This window comes from Hypanus sabinus, chromosome 2 (assembly GCF_030144855.1).
Source record: "Hypanus sabinus isolate sHypSab1 chromosome 2, sHypSab1.hap1, whole genome shotgun sequence".
In the NCBI taxonomy this organism is placed as follows: domain Eukaryota; kingdom Metazoa; phylum Chordata; class Chondrichthyes; order Myliobatiformes; family Dasyatidae; genus Hypanus; species Hypanus sabinus.
In genome coordinates, this window is record NC_082707.1 from 134,914,447 (window position 1) to 134,935,900 (window position 21,454).

The 21,454-nt window shown below is 39.6% G+C and overlaps 1 protein-coding gene across 5 annotated transcripts in view; it reads left to right on the top strand.

Moving 5' to 3' along the window:
* The window catches only part of fsip1 (fibrous sheath interacting protein 1), a 418,033-nt gene extending 398,137 nt beyond the window's left edge, over positions 1–19,896 (top strand). For 4 of the 5 annotated variants that reach the window (XM_059955503.1, XM_059955494.1, XM_059955530.1 and 1 more), the window contains 3 exons: positions 1,830–2,388; positions 12,683–12,735; positions 19,677–19,896. In XM_059955503.1, the coding sequence (XP_059811486.1) occupies positions 1,830–2,388; positions 12,683–12,735; positions 19,677–19,805 (741 nt within the window). In that variant the 3' untranslated portion in view covers positions 19,806–19,896. Of the gene's footprint in view, positions 1–1,829; positions 2,389–12,682; positions 12,736–18,909; positions 18,973–19,676 lie in introns of all 5 variants that reach the window. The other variant, XM_059955521.1, reaches the window with a different exon arrangement.
* The last annotated feature ends 1,558 nt before the right edge of the window (positions 19,897–21,454 follow it).

Below are 21,454 nucleotides of genomic sequence, written 5' to 3' on the forward strand. Positions count from 1 at the left end.
GCTTCTTTGTCGCTGGCATCAGATTTTTGAATGTACATTGAACCCATGAACACTACCTTACTACTTTTTTTTGCTCTACTTACTTGATTTAATTATATATATATGTGTATAATCTAACTATTATAAACCTTCCCTAAGACCCAGAGCTCTGCCACTATCCTCCAAGAGCATCAAAGTGGGGGGGGGGGGGGGGGGAGAGAGAGAGAGAGAGAGAGAGAAAACATCACACACAGTGATGGGCAGGTAGACAGCACTGAACACCCTCTTGCCTCAATGATTTAAAACATCCCCCATTCTTTAATCAGCAAGATCAGCAAGAAACTGAGTTGATCATGGGCTTGCGCCCTGTCTCCAGGCTTTTTGGCCTCAAGGCCGCATACTTCACTTGAAACCTCACCAAACTCACTCGGAGACAGCAAAGCGCCAAATCGCTCATTTGGCCCAAAAATTATTCGGTAACATTGTCACTGAATGCCACTGGATTAAATTAAAATGAGCATTCATTAACCACATGGGAAGTTCAGCTCTAATTGAAAAGTGGTTCATTCAAGTTTTACAATAAGGAACGTATGAATTATAAAGATTAACTAAATCTGGAACAGGATTGAGTTCATACCTTATTATTTTACTGTCTTTTAAAACACAATCTAATAGTCATATCAGCTTGATCCAGAGTTAGTATACTTTTCCTTCAGATGCCAGATTGTGAATGAGTCATAGAGTCTCACCGGATTGACTGAGCATGAGGATAGTACAGTACAGATATCTGAGTGAGAAGGAGAGTAATATCATCTGAACTGTCTGAACATCATGGTTACATAGCCTTTGTTGCTTTGCTACTGAGAAAACAGTCTCTGCTCTCTGCACAAACAGTAGAATAGTAAACTTAATGCCCCACACACAAAATGCTGGAGGAACTCAGCAGGGTCTGATGAAAAGTCTCAGCTCGAAGCATCAATTGTTTATTCCTCTCCATATTTGCTGGATTCCTCCAGCATTTTGTGTGTGTTACTCTGGATTTCCAGCAACTGCAGCATCTCTTGTGTTTCATCTGAGTGTGGCGAGTATTTGCAGGAGACTGATTCTGTTCCCTTTCATTATTCTACTGAAATCTCAAGTTTTTAGGTCAATTTCTGTGATCTTGCTAAAAAAATTAGTCTGTTTTGCTATAGCCTAACTTGTTCGAAATTATCCATGAAATCATACTTCAGTGCTAAATGTTAAACGTTGATCACTGGTTCTAGCATCTGCTGGTGGAAGTAGAATCTGAATCATCTTCACATGCTTCTCTTACACGTCAAGAAAATACAATCAGTATATTCCATGTTTGAGGGGCTTTGACACATTGAGTAGTTATTTTTCCTACTTTACAGTCTTAGAGCTATACAGAATGTTATACAGGCCTTTCAGCCCATTTCATCCATGTAACCAAGTAGCTTGACTGATAATCTTGTTTGCCTGCATTTGGCCCAAATCCCTCTGAACCTTTCCTATCCATGTATCTATCCAAACGTCTTTTAAATGTCAACATTTTACCAGTCTTGACCACTTTCTCTGGTAGTTTATTGCATATACATAGTGTGAAAAGTTGCCCCTCCGGTCCCTTTCAAATCCTTTCCTTCTCCATTAAACTTGGGCCCTCGTTTTGGATGATTTTTAAAAAAAAAAGTATGGTGAGTTTAAGGAATTTCTTCTTATATTAATTTTTTTTCTTGTATGTATTTATTAATTGCTGAAAAACTTCAAATGGACTATCTAGAGATAAGGTTTCAACATGATTAAATAGATTTATTGGATACTATGTCTTACTCAGATATCTTCGGTTACAGATTGACGGTGTGCCAGACTTGCCAAAAGAGACATTGACTTCCTTATTGGACGATTGCATCCGATGTCAAAGTTCAGGAAGAATATTTGGAAATAACATTTTGGATGCTGATTCTGACCTTTCTAGTTCCTTATGTTCTCAACGTTCTCAGGCAATAACTGAATTTAATACACCACGGCTGGCAGACTCTGTCCTTTCTCAGCTTTTGGAGGAGGCACATAGATCCGGCCTTTCCCTGTCCTCTGGCAGAGCTGAAGGAGGCAGCAAGCAATTGGCTGAGAGTGAGGACCCAAATTACTATTGGAACCGAGCTCTGGCTAATGTTAACAGAATGTCAGGAGTATTGCTGGCAGTTTCAAAAACAGATGATATTAGCTCAGACGGAGAGGTGGGGAAGTTGATGCCGAGCAGCAATGACGTGCCCTACTTGACCAGGGCACTGGCGATTAAACAAAGGAAAAAGCCCTCTTTCCTTGTTGATCCAAACCTTAATGGATACACAGAACAGGAGCAGCCAACAACCGACAACACTCCTGCAATTCCACAGCTGCTGCACATAGGTAATAATTATGTCCTTTCTCTCAAAGCTGTGTAAAATTTAGATGATAAGCGGATATGATTGAATATTTATAGAAAACATTATAAGTGTTGTTCTCTTGCCAGCTTCATTTTAATTTGGAATTTCAAAGCAGATTTCTTCTTTTATCTGGATGAGAATACTTCTGATGATTAGGTCAGGCAGATGAAACTTTGAGTTTGCAAGGTCTCTTTAATTCACTACAATTCATATAATCAGTTAACTTTATTGTCTTGAATGTGTTTCAGAAAGTAAACTTTACTCATGCTTGCCTCAAATTATACACAAAGAGTTATTTGTCAATGCTGTGAGTTCACTGCTTTTCTCAATCATCCAGTCGTAATAGAGCCCTACACAGATATTCAGTCTTCAATTAATACACGTAGGTAGGAGGATATAGTGAAACTTCAATACATTTGTTTGAAGTTATTTGACAGTGATTCTGTGTTCAATTTACAATGAGTCCCTCGTTACCTTGAGTCTGTACACTTCTTTGTGTCTATCTTGCACAACCAATTTGGAATCAACTTTTTGCTTACAATTCATCCTTGATCATTATGTAATTTATGATTCACAAAATAACACAGAATTCTTTGTAAGTAATGCTATGTTGTGAATTATGCTTTTAATTGCGTAACCTGATTGCTGGTGGCTAGGAATTTGGCCCAAATTCAAATACTGTGCCTTTGAACTCACTACTTCACTGCTTCTTAACTTCCAGACGATTTACAAATAACATTATATTTAACTCTGTAACAGTTTCAACCAAGGAATGACAATTAATTAAATTACTTACGTACCTATGAACTTATAAAAGCAGTTTTAATGCATCCAGCATATCTGAGCAAGTCTCTTCATAGGCTACATTTAAGACTGAAAATGTGACCATCAAGATAAGTAAATGGTCAGTTATAAGCTTAATCTCTTTGCAGTAATGAGGAATTACTCACAAATACAGGATAGGATATAAATGGTTAAAGTAGGCTGTTGTGTTTATTTGAACTATAATGTCCAACAATTCAACATTAATTTGAATTGATTGTGCTGTATTTTGCATTATAGTGTCAGAGCAATTATAATGCATCTCATTTTGCCCTCAGTCGAAATCAGAATTACACCAATCCACACTCTGGTTTATGGCTCATCTTATTTAAATTCTTTGTAAAATTCCCTCTCCTCTTGCTCTCTGATTCATTATATTAAAAGTAATCTATTATGGAAAGCCCAAGGGATTTTGCTAAACTAGTCTCTAATCATACCAATCTAATCAGGTGATAATCATACCAGTGCCCAAGAAGAGCAGGGTGAGCTGCTTCAAAGATTATTACCCACCATGTCCAAACCAATCTTTTTGTCCATCTACTCTAAGCCCATTTGTCCATATTATAGCTTTTTTTTGACTTGTGTCTGCCGTGAATGGGTGTTTCTCGGACTGGCTGGAGGTGACTAGTGGGGTACCACAGGGCTCTGTATTGGGACCACAGCTCTTTACGATTTATGTCAACGATTTAGATGAGGGCATTGAAAACTATATCAGCAAGTTTGCTGACGATACTAAACTGGGTGGCAGTGTGACATGCGAAGAGGACGTTAGGAGAATACAGAGAGACTTGGATAGGCTGGGTGAGTGGGCAGATACTTGGCAGATGTCATTCAATGTGAATAAATGTGAAGTTATCTACTTTGGATGCAGGAACAAGAGGGCAGAGTATTGTCTGAACGGTGTAGAGTTAGGTAAGGGAGAAATGCAAAGAGACCTGGGAGTCCTAGTTCATCAGTCAATGAAGGTGAATGAGCAAGTGCAACAGGCAGTGAAGAGAGCAAATGGAATGTTGGCCTTTATTACAAGGGGAATTGAGTACAAGAGCAAGGATGTCCTTTTGCATTTGTACAGGGCCCTGGTGAGACCATACCTGGAATATTGTGTACAGTTTTGGTCTCCAGGTTTAAGGAAGGACATTCTGGCAATTGAGGAAGTGCAGCGTAGATTCACTAGGTTGATTCCTGGGATGGCAGGGCTGTCTTACGCAGAGAGATTGGAGAGATTGGGCTTGTACATGCTGGAATTGAGGAGATTGAGAGGGGATCTGATTGATAATTAAGATAATTAAAGGATTTGATAGGATTGAGGCAGGAAATATGTTCCAGATGTTGGGAGAGTCCAGTACCAGAGGGCATGGATTGAGAATAGAGGTTAGTTATTTAAAACAGAGTTGAGGAAAAACTTCTTCTCCCAGAGAGTTGTGGAGGTGTGGAATGCACTGCCTCGGAAGATGGTGGAGGCCAATTCTCTGGATGCTTTCAAGAAGGAGCTAGATAGATATCTGATGGATAGGGGAATCAAGGGATATGGGGACAAGGCAGGGACTGGGTATTGATAGTGAATGATCAGCCATGATCTCAGAATGGCGGTGCAGACTCGAGGGGCTGAATGGTCTACTTCTGCACCTATTGTCTATTGTCTATTGTCTAAATGCCTCTTAAACATGATTACAATTGCTTACAATTCTACCTCCTCTTCTGTCAGCATATTTAGATATCAACTAATCTCTGTGTAAAGCAACTTTCCCCTTAGATCTTACCTCTCACCTTCAGTCTATGCCCTCTTATTTTTGATTCCCTTACTACAGAAAAGAGATTTTGATATTTATCCAGCTATGCCTCCCAAAATTGCATATACTGAGGAGTCACCCTTCAGCCTCCTTTGTTCCAGGGAAAGGAAACTCAGCCTATCTAACCTCTTCCTGTAACTAAAGTCTTCTGATCCAGGCAACATCCTTGACAGTCTCCTCTGCACTTCAGCATTTTCCTTGTGAATTTAGAAATTGCTCAATTTCCTTCTCAAGAATCTTTAATGACTTGACCTCCATAGCCTTGTGTGTGAGAAAATTGACCCCCCCACTATCCAAATTAAATATTTCTGTGCCTCAGCCTTAAATATTTTAATCTATATCCAAAGAACATGACCCACCTTCCCACCTTTATGTCTCTCCCTTTCATCCCATACAGCCAGAGGAACATCCTACCTATTTTTCACCTGCTGAATTCTGTCAGAATTGTCATCTCGTTCTTGTCTTCGAAATACAGGCCTAGTCAAACCAATCGCTACCCAAATGTCGGGTCTGCCATTCTAGGTGAACCTTAAGAGGCTTCCTGCAATCTAAGTATGCTACTTCTTGTTTAAGGAGACCAGAACTGTTTCTGGGGTTTATGGGGAGATGTCTCATCAGGGGAAGGCAGCAGCAGCAAAGTTCATTGCACCATGGGTGGCTCTGCGGCACAGGAGGGAAGGAAAAGGAGTGGGAGAGCTATAGTGATAGGGGCTTCGATTGTAAGGGGAATAGATAGGCGTTTCTGCGGCCGCAAACGAGACTCCAGGATGATATGTTGCCTCCCTGGTGCAAGGGTCAAGGATGTCTCTGAGCGGCTGCAGGACATTCTGGAATGGGAGGGTGAACAGCCAGTGGTCGTGGTGCACATAGGTACCAACGATATAGGTAAAAAATGGGATGAGGTCCTACAAGGTGAATTTAGGGAGTTAGGAGATAAACTAAAAAGTAGGACCACAAAGGTGATAATCTCTGGATTACTACCAGTGCCACGTGCTAGTCAGAGTAGAAATAGGAGGATATTTCAGATGAATACGTGGCTTGAAAAATGGTGCAAGTGGGAGGGATTCAAATTTCTGGGGCATGGAACCAGTTCTGGGGGAGGTGGGACTGGTATAAACAGGATGGTCTGCACCTGGGCTGGACTGGAACCAATGTCCTAGGGGGAGCATTTGCTACTGTTGTTCAGGAGGCTTTAAACTAATGTGGCAGGGGGTTGGGAACAAGCGCAGAGAGACAGAGGGGTGTAAAATGAGGGTAGAAACAAAAAGTAGTAAGATGAAAAGTAAAAGTGGCAGGCAGGCAAATCCAGGGCAAAAAGCAAAAAGAGCCACTTTTCAACATAATTGTATAAGGGCTAAGAGTGTTGTAAAAACAAGCCTGAAGGTTTTGTGTGTCAATGCGAGGAGCATTCGTAACAAGGTGGATGAATTGAATGTGCAGATAGTTATTAATGAATATGATATAGTTGGGATCACAGAGACATGGCTCCAGGGTGACCAAGGATGGAAGCTCAATATCCAGGGATATTCAATATTCAGGAGGGATAGACAGGAAAGAAAAGGAGGTGGGGTAGCATTGCTGGTTAGAGAGGAGATTAACGTAATAGAGAGGAAGGACATTAGCCTGGAGGATGTGGAATCGATATGGGTAGAGCTGCATAACACTAAGGGGCAGAAAATGCTGGTGGGAGTTGTGTACAGGGCACCTAACAGTAGTGGTGAAGTTGGGGATGGCATTAAACAGGAAATTAGAAATGCGTGCAATAAAGGAACAGTAGTTATAATAGGTGACTTCAATCTACATATAGATTGGGTGAACCAAATTGGTAAGGGTGCTGAGGAAGAGGATTTCTTGGAATGTATGCAGGATGGTTTTCTGAACCAACATGTTGAGGAACCAACTAGAGAGCAGGCCATTCTAGATTGGGTATTGAGCAATGAGGAAGGGTTAGTTAGCAATCTTGTCGTGCAAAGCCCCTTGGGTAAGAGTGACCATAATATGGTGGAATTCTTCATTAAGATGGAGAGTGACATAGTTAATTCAGAAACAAAGGTTCTGAACTTAAAGAAGGGTAACTTTGAAGGTATGAGATGTGAATTAGCTAAGATAGAATGGCAAATGATACTTAAAGGGCTGACAGTGGATATGCAATGGCAAGCATTTAAAGATTGCATGGATGAACTACAACAATTGTTCATCCCAGTTTGGCAAAAGAATAAACCAGGGAAGGTAGTGCACCTGTGGCTGACAAGGGAAATTAGGGATAGTATCAAGTCCAAAGAAGAAACATATAAATTAGCAAAAAAAAAAGCAGCACACCTGAGGACTGGGAGAAATTCAGAGACCAGCAGAGGAGGACAAAGGGCTTAATTAAGAAAGGGAAAAAAGATTGAGAGAAAGCTGGCAGGGAACATAAAAACTGACTGTAAAAGCTTTTATAGATACGTGAAAAGAAAAAGATTGGTCAAGACAATAGGTCCTTTACAGTCAGAAACAGGTGAATTGATCATAGGGAACAAAGACACGGCAGACCAATTAAATAACTACTTTGGTTCTGTCTTCACTAAGGAGGACATAAATAATCTTCCGGAAATAGTAAGGGATCAAGGGTCTAGTGAGGTGGAGGAACTGAGGGAAATGCTTGTTAGTAGGGAAGTGGTGTTAGGTAAATTGAAGGGATTAAAGGCAGATAAATCCCCAGGGCCAGATGGTCTGCATCCCAGAGTGCTTAAGGAAGTAGCCCAAGAAATAGTGGATGCATTAGTGATAATTTTTCAAAACTCCTTAGATTCTGGATTAGTTCCTGAGGATTGGAGGGTGGCTAATGTAACTCCACTTTTTAAAAAAGGAGGGAGAGAGAAACCAGGGAATTATAGACTGGTTAGCCTGACATCGATAGTGGGGAAAATGCTCGAGTTGGTTATCAAAGATGTGATAACAGCACATTTGGAAAGAGGTGAAATCATCGGACAAAGTCAGCATGGATTTGTAAAAGGAAAATCATGTCTGACGAATCTTATAGAATTTTTTGAAGATGTAAGTAGTAAAGTGGATAGAGGAGAGCCAGTGGATGTGGTATATTTAGATTTTCAAAAGGCTTTTGACAAGGTCCCACACAGGAGATTAGTGTGCAAACTTAAAGCACAAGGTATTGGGGTATGGTATTGATGTGGATTGAGAATTGGTTGGCAGACAGGAAGCAAAGAGTGGGAGTAAAAGGGACCTTTTCAGAATGGCAGGCAGTGACTAGTGGGGTACCGCAAGGCTCAGTGCTGGGACCCCAGTTGTTTACAATATATATTAATGATTTAGATGAGGGAATTAAATGCAGCATCTCCAAGTTTGCGGATGACACTAAACTGTGCGGCGGTGTTAGCTATGAGGAGGATGCTAAGAGGATGCAGGGTGACTTGGATAGGTTAGGTGAGTGGGCAAATTCATGGCAGATGCAATTTAATGTGGATAAATGTGAGGTTATCCACTTTGGTTGCAGGAACAGGAAAACAGATTATTATCTGAATGGTGGCCAATTAGGAAAAGAGGAGATGCAACGAGACCTGGGTGTCATTGTACTCCAGTCATTGAAGGTGGGCATGCAGGTACAGCAGGCGGTGAAAAAAGCAAATGGTATGTTGGCATTCATAGCAAAAGGATTTGAGTACAGGAGCAGGGAGGTTCTGCTGCAGTTGTACAAGGCCTTGGTGAGACCGCACCTAGAATATTGTGTGCAGTTTTGGTCCCCTAATCTGAGGAAAGACATTCTTGCCATAGAGGGAGTACAGAGAAGGTTCACCAGATTGATTCCTGGGATGGCAGGACTTTCATATGAAGAAAGACTGGATCAACTAGGCTTATACTCAGTGGAATTTAGAAGATTGAGGGGGGATCTTATTGAAACGTATAAAATTCTAAAGGGATTGAACAGGCTAGATGCAGGAAGATTGTTTCCGATGTTGGGGAAGTCCAGAATGAGGGGTCATAGTTTAAGGATAAAGGGGAAGACCTTTAAGACCGAGATGAGGAAAAACTTCTTCACACCGAGAGTGGTGAATCTGTGGAATTCTCTGCCAGAGGAAACAGCTGAGGCCAGTTCATTGGCTATATTTAAGAGGGAGTTAGATATGGCCCTTGTGGCTAAAGGGATCGGGGGTATGGAGAGAAAGCAGGTACAGGGTTCTGAGTTGGATTATCAGCCATGATCATACTGAATGGCGGTCCAGGCTCAAAGGGCCGAATGGCCTACTCCTGCACCTATTTTCTATGTTTCTATGTTTCTAACACTCCTGGTTTGGTCTCACCTCAGCACTCCCTTCTGTCCACAGGTGCAGTCTGTTCATTATGGTGTTAGAACAGTTATGATGTATCTCAGCATTCGGTAACTTTTATTGAGTTATATTACTTTATATTCTGTAGTGAGAAGGATTTTCACAGGGGTTTAATTAAATGTTAGTTTCAGCTAGTGTCATATAATCTGCAAGAAAGCATTCTAGTTAATTGAAGGTTTTAAAGAGATTGTACCTAACTTCCAATCCTTACACAGAGAACTTGTACCTGAGAATGGAGGGTAGTAAGTATTTTAAAAAGGAATGTGAAATAAACTCAGCAATTGCATGTATTGAAGACGCAAACATGAGGAAATCTGCAGATGCTGGAAATTCAAGCAACACACATAAAATGCTGGTGGAACACAGCAGGCCAGGCAGCATCTATAGGAAGAAGTACAGTACACGTTTTGGGCCGAGAGTCTTCATCAGGATTAACTGAAAGAAAAGATAGTAAGAAATTTGAAAGTGGGAGGGGGAGGGGAGATCTGAAATGATTGGAGAAGACAGGAGGGAGAGGGGTGAAGCTAAGAACTGGAAAGTTGATTAGCAAAAGGCATACACAGCTGGAGAAGGGAAAGGATGATGGGACGGGAGGCCTAGGGAGAAAGAAAGGGGGAGGGGAGCACCAAAGGGAGATGGAGACCAGGCAAGGAGTGATTGTGAGAGGGGCAGAGAGAGGAAAAAAGGGGGAATAAATAAATAAGGGATGGGGTAAGAAGGGGAGGAGGGGCATCTTACCCCATTCCATTTTTATTTTCTCCCCCCCCCTTTTTTCTCTCTCTGCCCATCACTCTTTGCCTGTCCTCCATTTCACTGATATGATTCATTCATTATAGGGTGTAGATGAGGATGGTTTGCAGTTAATGTTTTGTGTTTGCGTACTCACAAGAAGAAGCAGAGACTCAATTGCAACTAAAATTAAGAGCCGTGCGATTAAATGGTCAGTGGCATTATGGATACACAACTGACAGAAAAATAGAGTAGTGAAGATCACTTTTATAACAGGAGGAATGTAGACAGTGGTGTTGCACAGAGATCAGTGTTAGGACCACTATAAATGTTCACAGTATTAATGGCCTGGATCCAGGGATAGAGGCCATAATTCCGTGGTTTGTAGATGACATGAAACTCAGAACTCTAGTAACAATGAGGAGGATAGCAATAACTCTAAGCATTGACAAACGGGTAAAATGGGAATACAATGGATTCCTGGCCAGTACATTTTGGCCCAGTTAGTTGAAGTTTCATGGAAATAGTTGAAAAGATATAAATAAGACAAACAGAACAACAAATTATGTATTTAAATGAAATACAGAATGAATCAGAACAATACCGATACTATTGCAGTACTATAAAACTGTGTATTAGTTCCTAATTCATCTGCATTGCATTCTTTTGACCGGAAATGAACAAAGTCAGTGTAGCCGCCTAGTGCAGATAATGGACGGCCTTCATACAATGCTGTTGACAATTGCATCCTCCATATATTCACTTTCATTCTTCATAGCTTCTAACTTGCTGAAGTTGCCAAATTCTTTCATTTTCACTCCTGGCCGTTTCTGGCATCTCTATTCCTGAATGCTTAAAACCATAGTGAGCAAACGGTTCTGAATCGTCTTACTGCTTATTTCTCCCAAATGATCAGTGACAAAAAAATTGCTGTTATTTGAACATAAACACATGCAATTGATGCTATTTAAAAACTGTTCTCTCGAAGCTATGTTGAGTCTAATTTGCAAACGCAAGCAACTGATGTAGTTAGAAAATGTTGGGTAACAGTCTTCTGCCTCAATTAAGTGGCATAGAGTACTAAATAAATGAAGGGATCCCCTGGTATTTTCTTGATTAGTTTTTGTTCTTTATGAGTTGTCCCAAATAAGCGCTCGATTAACTGATGACACAAATAACTGGAATCGACTGTAAGATGGGTTGAAAATGTTTAGAGTTTTAAAAGGGTGCAAGAACAGAAAGGAAGAAAGGTAACCACAAATATAGGAGGATAGAGTGAGAATGCTTCAAGAAAAAGTACATGAGATCTTTGATTTTATTAATCAAAATCAAAAGTAAGAAATCTATACTAAGCCTTTATTAAAGTGATATTGGGATTCAGCTGGAATATTGCTTTCAAGTTTAGGAAGTAATTCCAGGGTTTTAAGAGGTACAGAACAGATTTTTACACCCTTCAAAACAGGAAGGGCAAGAGAAATGATGGAAATATTCAAAATTATGATGGTGTTGGCAGAGTAAAGAATGTCAATAGGTCACAATGAGAAGGTGCCTATTTAAGGTGATTGGTAAAAGTACAACAGACAAGAAGTAAATAATATGAAGCCTGCCTTTTGTTGTGATCTTGGAGGTGCTATCTGAAGGAATTGGAATAAGTATTTGAATTGAAAAGTAATAGTGAACAATATGTGGAAAGAACAAGGAGGTGGAATTAATTTAGAAGCATTTTCGAAGACTATGGGTTTGATGAGTTCAACATCTGCTTTCCCCAGAGTATGAGTATAAGTTTTTTTCAATGCAGTTTCTGCTGTTTATTAGGCATGTATATGGAATAAGGAAAATCAGACTGAAAGGCAATGGAAACTACTATTTGCATGAGACAAATATCAAATATTTTAATTCAGCTACTTTATAGTTATTTTCATTTCTTTTCTCCAAACACCAATAGAAATTCCATAGAGAAGTTCTTAATATTTGACAGTTACTCTTTCCACTGCTTTATTACACAAGTAAACATTGCCTTTACAGGCAGATTTTGTGGGCAAATCTGCATCATATAGCCATCCAAGTCTTTAATATGCCTTATACTTTACTCCAGATGGTGTCTACATGTGTTTACCTCTGAAGATTAACCATTCACCATTATTTTCAGTTACTTTCTAGTTTGGATACGATTACTTGCTACAATCTATTTTGCTCATGGAATACTTTGCTATCCTTGTCTCATTTTGTATTGCGATCTTATCCTGAAGGCCAGACAAAGCTGAAATAAGTAAGAGTTGTCCTTTGGGATCTGCCTGCACTTCAAGTGTGTGCTTCAGCACTGCCAGCACAAATGAGAATTTTATCTTTGTTTGCTGTACTAAAGAGATTCAGGAGTATTTGTTGTACAAGTTCAAGTGCAGAGATGAGTAATACTGGCCACCAATTCCCAGACTTGTTTAACGTTGTTAACAAAGACCATTTTTCTCTTTTGTCAAGAAGCTATTCAGCAATAAACCATCTCCTGGAGGGATAGTGAGCTAGCCTATATAGTTTACCTGTTACATGCTCTGAGGAATTCTAAATCGGAACATTTAATTGATACAGCTCTATATTACTTTATTTTCTTTAGGTGATGAAAATGTCGCTGCCAGTGAAGTGGATAGAAATATTGCTGACAATGAGGTGATATTAACATAGAAGATTTTTCTGATTATATTTCAATTTCATGCTTGTTGAAATGAAGTCAGTAAATGGAGATGACTTTAAAAGCATTTCCATCCTGAAATTTATGTTGGAAATAAGTTTATTTGAGCTGATTAATTATTGTGCCATTTGGTAGAAATTAAAGGAGAGCTTAATATTTATTTGGCAGAATATTAATGTAATAAACTCAAGAGTTAATGCTCTCATTTTCTGTAATCTAAACAATATAAGCAGTTGTTGTGTTTTGGTGTCTGATTTTTTTTTTGCTTCTTGTTTGCTGTAATATATTTTCACAGAATAAATTTGTGCTTTCCACAGTATTAGTTCCGGTGAGTGATTTAATTGCTAATATTTTTCAATAGATCTATTTGAAGTTTAATTTTGGATTTTTCTCTTCCTTTCCTTGAAAAGATGGTAATGAACTTCTTTCTTAAAATGCAAATGAGCAGAATGTTCATAGCATGTTAGCAATATTGCAATAAAAATTGAAAAAAGAAAGAAAACAATATTGCTACTATAGCAAATGAGTATATTAGTACAGTTGCCCATTTTGGGGGATGGTTAAGAGTCAATCACCTTGCTTTGAATCATGAAGTCACATACTGTATGTACCAGACTATATAATATCATAAAGGTGTTAATGAACCATGTAGGTTTTTGCAATGCCATAGTTTTATGTCCACTTAAGACCAGATCTTTACTAAAGATTTTTGCTTGTTTTTTTTTATTAGCTGCCGTCATGGGGTTTAAATACACCCTTGGTCACAGTTTCTTGGACAGTCTGAGTTGCCTGTCTGAATGCATGCAATCTAGTAGTAACATGTCATTTTTCTGTTTAACCACCATTCTTGGGAAGTAATGCATTGTTGCAACTTTATTTTGTACTTTTTTTTATTCGTCTCTACAATTTTGTATCTTAATATTGCTGATTTGTCTTTTCATGATTTTATGCATTGTAAAAGTATAACAATCAAATGGAGACAGGAGAAACCGAAGATGCTGAAATCTGGAGAAATGAACAGTGTGCTGGAGGAGCGCAGTAGTTTGAGCAATATCTGTGGGAGGAAAGGAACTGTTGATGTTGCGGGTTGAAACTTTGCTTGAGTTCCTGATGCAGGGTTTTGACCCAAAATGTCGACAATTCCCCTCCTCCCACAGATGCTGCTCAATCTGCTGAGTTACTCAAGCAGACTTTTTGTTGCCTTAGGAATCAAATGCTAGGCTATAGGTAGAAAAGGTCAATTAAAGGAGAAATGATAATAAAATGCATTAGCAACAACCTGCACACTAAAATTCTAATGACTTAACTATGTCACTTGTAAGCATTTGGGTGTGTTGATTGTAAATATTCTGAGTGCTTTAATTTATCCTTATTGGTACCTTATAAGAATATTTTTGTGGAATGTCTTAGATTCCAAGCATGTTTGCTCCATTTAGCCAGTGTTAAAGTCCAGGTTACTGTGGCTTTCTCGAGAGCACTTGGGTACAGGAATTAGGATTCAGGTTGACTATTACTCTGAAGAAAGCTGAAGTTTCAATAGGCCCACACAGGTAAGTTTGATAAATACAGACTGCAAGCACTAGACATTGGAAGTATCTGCATTTAAAGTCAACATTGATACTGATATTAATGCATGTTTTTCCAAAGCCAAAGCCACTTATAAATGTTTATGGAACAATCATGGTACAATGTGCACAAGGCTGTGATGCACCCTGCACTTTTATACGTCTGTGAAATATGGGTCTAATGTCACTGTATTTCGAACTTCAACAGTTTTCATGTGTGTAGAAAAAAAAAGCAATTTTTCATTTATTTCTCAGGAAAGCATTTCACAAGTCACTTTGATTAATTATTATTGTCACATGTACTAAGGTACAGCAATAAACTCATCATACAGATCAATTTGTTACCATGGTGAATTTGGGTAATAGAAGGTAAAACATTAATGGAGTGCAGAATAACATGTTATGGAGAAGGTGCAGTGCAGGTAGACAATAAGGTGTCAGAACAAGGTAGATTGTGTACGGTTAAGAGTCCATTTTATCATACTTAGGAACTGTTCAATAGTCTAACAGGGATGGAGTCAATATTCAGGTTTATTTATCGTGTGTATATTGAAACATACAGTAAAGTGCATTGTTTGCATTAATAACCAACATATCCAAGGGTGCACTAGGGTCAGACCACTAGAGTCGTAACACATTCCAGCGGCAACATAGCATGCCCATAATGCCTAGCAGAACAACACAGAACACAACAAGCAACAAAAAAACAACAACAGCAAAACAAACCCCATTCCTCCCTCCCAGGCATGCACATACACGGTCCTTTAACGCCATGGTCCTTTAACTCCAGCAGACTTGGACTGAGGTCTGCAGACTTTGAGCTTCTATCTCCCCAGTAGACTCAGTTCTGACCATGATTTCCAGACCTCTGATTCAACCCTTGTATACTCTCTGCTGGCCTGACAGCAAACATAAAAGCACAGGTGTCCCACATCTGCATCACTGGCCTTCGATCATGGGCAGAGATTAAGGCTACATCCGCACTAGACTGGATAATTTTGAAAACGCCAGTTTTGCATAAAAACGATAGGCATCCACACAATACGTTTTAAAAAATACTCTGTCCACATTGAAATGGGTATTTCGACGAATCTCCTCCTACTGTGCATGCGCAGGACACATCTACCGAAAACAAGCACATGTTTGGTGAAGAACCTTGCTGTGAAAGATGGTGCGTGTTTGTTCAGTTACAGACTAGAAAAACTTAAACAACAGGCAGCTGTTGGCTCTCGCAACTTAAGGAGGACTTAAAACTAAATAAAACAAATACTAGAGCGTACGGAGGCAACCGACAGAGAGTTCACTGACAGATTGACCTGGCTGACGACGAACATTGAAAAACTGACTAACTCTGTTGCATTAATAAAGCACCTTGTTAAATGTGTAAAACATGTCTGCATCAGTATTATCTTGTATTTCCATACAATGTTACATTAGGCTGTTACACATCTATTGTCAGCGAAGTACTTGCATAAATATGTAAACCACCTTCAGGGTAAAGTGAGTATACTTATTTATTCAGTAAGTTATAGAACATAGAATAGTACAGCAAAGTACAGGCCCTTCGGCCCACAATGTTGTGCCGACCCTCAAACCCTGCCTCCCATATAACCCCCCACCTTAAATTCCTCCATATGCCTGTCTAGTAGTCTCTTAAACTTTACTAGTGTATCTGCCTCCACCACTGACTCAGGCAGTGCATTCCATGCATCAAACACTCTCTGAGTAAAAAACCTTCCTCTAATATCCCCCTTGAACTTCCCTCCCCTTACCTTAAAGCCATGTCCTCTTGTACTGAGCAGTGGGTCAAAGTATTTGGTGAGTACATTTCTAACTCTTCTGGTTTCAGTCTCATTGACGTCTGTTCTGAAATTGTTAGGTTGCATTCAAGAAAACAATGAAATGGCGTGCTGCCGTCTGACTGTTTTCAGATTTCTCTGGTTACCCCATCCACACTGATCTGCCCAAGCAGCGTTTTCAAAAATACACACCCTGGAAAGCATTTCTGAAAAGCTCCAGTTTCGGGGGATGAAAACGCTGTTTTAGTGTGGACGGAGGGTAAAAGTGAAGAGAAAAAGCTTCAGTTACGGATTTATCCGGTCTAGTGTGGATGTAGCCTTAGATTCTGGGCTGACGTACAACTTCATTATTCCTAAGCCCTAAACCATAACCAGACCCCTAAACTTCTATGTCCACCCCCATAACCGTCATGATAAGCCCCATCCTGAAGAAGGCCCAGCAGCGGATGTACTTCCTGCGGCTCTTGAGGAAATATGGTCTGCCTCAGGAATTGCTGCTGCAGTTCTATACTGCAGTCATTGAGTCTGTCCTGTGCACCTCCATCACTGTGTGGTTTGGAGCCGCCACCAAGCAGGATAGAACCAGACTACAGCGCACAGTGAGGACTGTCGAGTGCATCATTGGAGCCTCCCTGCCCTCTATTGTGGACCTGTACTCTTCCAGGTTGAAGAAGAGGGCGGGGAACATCATAAAGGACTCCTTCCATCCTGCGCACGGACTGTTTGAACTGCTTCCGTCTGGTAGGCGCTTCAGATCCCTCCAGACTAAGACTAATAGGCACTGGAGAAGTTTTTTCCCTACTGCAGTCACTTTGCTGAACAGTTAACTGCCGGTTAACTGTCGGCTAACTATTACTCGGATTGCACTACCTGTATGTATAATCTATATTTTCATTTATATTTATCATTTGTTATGAGCAGACAGACAACATCTGCCGGAAGTAAATTCCTTATATGTGCACAGGTACTTGGCGATTAAAGTCTGATTCTGATTCTGATTCTGAAAAGCAGCTAAATCTGAGCTGCAATTCAAGGATAGAGGTTGTCCTTGTGCCCACGGATGTGTTCTTTCAGGTTTTTGTATCTTCTTTCTGATTTGAGGATGAATTTCCAGGGTAGACAGGATCTTTAATTATGTTGGCTGCTTAACTGTGACATCAAGAAGTGAAGACAGAGTCCATGGAGGGGAGTCTATGTTCTGGGATGTGCTGAGCTGTAACCATACCCTCCTGCAATTTCTCGTGGTCACAGTTGGCCTAGCAAGCCATGATGCATCCGAATAGAATGCCTTTTATATGGTGCATTGACAAAAGTTGCTGAGGATCACGGGGCATGCCTCTTGAGGAAGAAGAGGTGATGGTGAGCTCTTTTGGCCATGATGTAAATGCAGTTGGACCAGGACAGACTATTGGTGATGTTCATTCTTAGGAACTTGAAACCCTCAACTTTCTCGTCCTCTGCACCATTGATGTAACAAGAGACTGTCCACTGTGCACTTGCCCCATTCTGAAGTCAATGACCAGCTCTTTTGTTTTGCTGACAGTGAGAGAAGTGAAAGATGAGTTTGTTTATAATTATTGTATTGAAGTCAAAGCTGTAGTCGATAAAGCATGGTCTAACATAGATGTCATTAGAGGTGAACGTAGGACCAGGGAGATGATGTCTGCCTACCTGTTTTGGCAGTAGCCAGAATGTAGTGGGTTGAGGCTGTCTTGGAGGTTGGAGTTAAAGCAATTCCATGAGCAGCCTTTTGAGCCCTTCATGATGATGCTGTCATCCAGAAGAGTGACAGTGCTCTGAGGAGGTTCTAAATAACAGGAACAGAACTAATGTAAAGATTTCTGGCATTGAGGCTTGAAACTAAAACAATCTCAAAGAGGTGTGTTACATGATGGCAACCTGAAAGATTGGTGCTCATGGTTCTGGCAGTTAGCCAGGTGATCAGCCTCAGACCTGTACTGAAGTGATATATCCAGCCTTATAGATTACAAGCTATTACTTCACTCAGATGAATAAGTTCCAGTTGGTCAGTATTTCAGTCCATGACCTGGAAAGACAGGACATCTGGGGATTCCTTTCTTTATAGTAACCTGAGGGATGGAATGGTAGAGAAGAAGAGATTATTTCACTTTATGTGAAAACCAGAACTAGGAACCATAAGTATACAGTCCGTATGAAATTAATAAGGAAATTGGTAGGAAGTGGTTTATCCAGAATATGTTAAGAATGTGGAGTTATCTACATAAAATGTAATAGTGATGATTTGGGTATGAAAGTGAAAATAACATATGTTCTGATCTTTTACCAAGTCTTTTGTGTTACTTAAAGAAAACAAATGGAAATGTGGTAAACCTAGAACCAGAACCCATTCGTACTGAGCCCAAAACAGAGGATTCAGTAACTCTACTGTCTATGGTTCAAATACAGAGGGATGACTAAACTGACTCTTTGAATCAAGACACCCTCCCATGAAGAGATATTTAAAAATCTGAAGTGTTTTATTCTAAATGTTAAAATGATCTTAAATTGAAAATTAAAATTATTAGAAATGAGTTCAAAGATTAGAAATTAATTTAAAGCATTGATAAAACAGAATACATAAATATAGAACTACAACAAATCTGAATATCATCTATTCAGGATTGATGACCCTGTGACCCATCAGATGAATGTCGCCCTGCTACTTACTCAGTAAGGGGCAGCGTGCTAAGTGCACCTGGCCTTTCATCACACTGCACTCACACCAGAACTGCAGCTTGCCTCTGACTTCTTGTCTTTGATTGTACAGGAAAAATCAGAGAGAAATTGATCTGTGAGAACATTGTTCGTGGTTCTCTACATTTGTCTTGTGGTAAGTATTGACTACCCCACAGTTAATCAACAGAAAACCTGTCCTTTAATAAGTAAGTTAACTGCATTCATACTAGTTTAGGTTATTAACTGGTCGTTTGGCTTCTAGTCCTTTGAACCCCAACAATCACCTGAAATATCTATGTAAGTACAATTCAAGAATCTACTGTTATTTGGCATAACTTATTTTTGTCCAAACTAACAAAAACAAATTTTTGTCCCTGTTCACTCCACTGAAGAATTAGCAGGAAAACCTAAATTGGAAATTTGCATGGAATACATTTTTTTTCCTTTTCAATGTGCATGTAGAGTGGCTGGTTTTAATCACATCTGGGACAGATCATGCTAATTTTTTATGAGGAGAATGCTGTTTTAAAAGGAATTAGCAATTTTGATTTGGATTAAATTTTAACTATGATAAAAGCTTCAAGAATCAAGTTAATAGGTGGAAGGAAATGGAGAGAACATTTCTAATCAAATGATAGACCTTGAGAAATTGTTCTTTATTTTCCATATATTACTTATGAAAAATTTACAAAATAATTTAATTTAGACATTACAAAGAACTAATAGTTTTTTAAAGAGAAAAGGCATGAAAGAAATGGAGAGTTGGGGAGAGGTTGGATTCTGAAATGAATGTATTTTCTTGCATTGAAAAATGCTAATTAATATTTATTTTCTTGTATTTTATTTTCTTTTTATTAGCAACTTTGTACTGATGGAAGGATTGAAGTGACAAATATACCAGGTTCTGGAATGAAGACTTTAACAACACAAATCTTATCAAGTGAAAGACGTCTACATATGTGTAAAACATGGGGAGCATCAGCTTGAAGTATTTTTGCTGAAATGTTTATCTTCACAGAAGACATACTGATTTCTGATTTTATGTGGAATTATGATTAAAAGTGTATGATTAACCTAACTGATTTGGCATTGATTTGCATGAACTATGGAATGAGTGAGAGATTCATGACTGCTTTGGACTAGACAATTTAAGGCTTGGGAAGCAAAAAGCGGCAATAAAAAGAAATGGAAATTTGACTGGATTTTGGAATGGAATATAATCAACCTGAAAATGTTTGTTTACAATGGCTAAATGTATTTTGTGAATTTCTGGAACTGCAGTTACCCATTATGCTCCCATCATGTGCACCGTAGAGCGTGGAAAAGGTTCATGGTGGGTTAGGTAAATCACTCTGACCTACTCTTGCAGCTACAGTATTTAAAGTAGGTGGCTTATCTAGTTGAATATTGGGTCCATGGTGATCCCTAGAGTCTTGGTAATGGTAAACACATTACCTATCAAGGATTGGTGCTTAAGTTCTCTCTTGTTGGAGAAGCTCAGTGCACTTTAGCAGTCCAAAATTACCTACCTATGCAATATCCCCATTTTTCAATGTGTGATGGAGAAAGGTTCTGAATAACTAGCCCTTTCCAGTTCACCTACCACTCAAACCAGTGCCCTGATGATGGCATAGCCTCAGTCCTCCATGCCATCCTATTCCACCTAGAAAATGATACTCTGTATGCCAGGTTGGTGGGTAACTGTCATCACTGGGACTCAACACCCCTCTCTGTAACTGGATCTTGGACTACTTGATGGAATGACGCCAATTGGTCCATGTAGGCAGCAACATCTCAAGCTCCATCACCCTGAGAGAGGACCTAGAGGGGCATGTCAAATGGTGCAAAAGCAACAACCTGAGCCTCACTGTGGACAAGGTGAAAGAGATGATTATAGACTTCAGGAAGGTATAGATTGACCGCTTTCCCTGGCACATTAATGGCTCTGCGGTGGAGAGAGTGAAAAGCACATAAGTTCCTTACTGTGCACATAATGGATGATATAACCTGGGCCCACACCACCTCCCCATTAGAAGTCACGGCACAGATTACACTTTCTGAGGAGATTGAGGTGTTCAAGGCTCTCCTAACAACTTTCTACAGGAACATCATCGAGTGTGTCCTATCTGGCTGCATCATTGTGTGGTATTACATAAAACAAAGCAGGAAAATAAAGCAGAAAGATTTTAATTCATGTTAAGAAGCTTTATAAATTGATGTACAGAGCCCCAGCAAATAATACAGAAGTAGAATGTTTGTTTTGAACATATTGTAAAACGCTGGACCATAATTTGATTAAAATATCCATTTAGGAATATAGAAAAGATTTACTGGAATGGTTCCAGAGATAAGGGACAGTCCAGAGAAGCTGAAATTGTTTTCGTTAGAGCAAGGATGGATAAGGGAAAGTTTCAAAATCACATAAGTCTGAAAAGTAAATGAGGAGAAACATTTGCCTTTAGCTCAAGGATTGACAACTGGGCACAGACCTTAGGTGAAAAACCAAAACCAGCTTGAGGAAAAATGTTTCCACTTCACTGCCTACAAAGATGGTGGAAGCAGAAGTAGAAACTGTAGCGGCTTTTAAAGTGGAATTGGTTGAATACCAGATGTAAGTGAATATACGAGGTTGAACT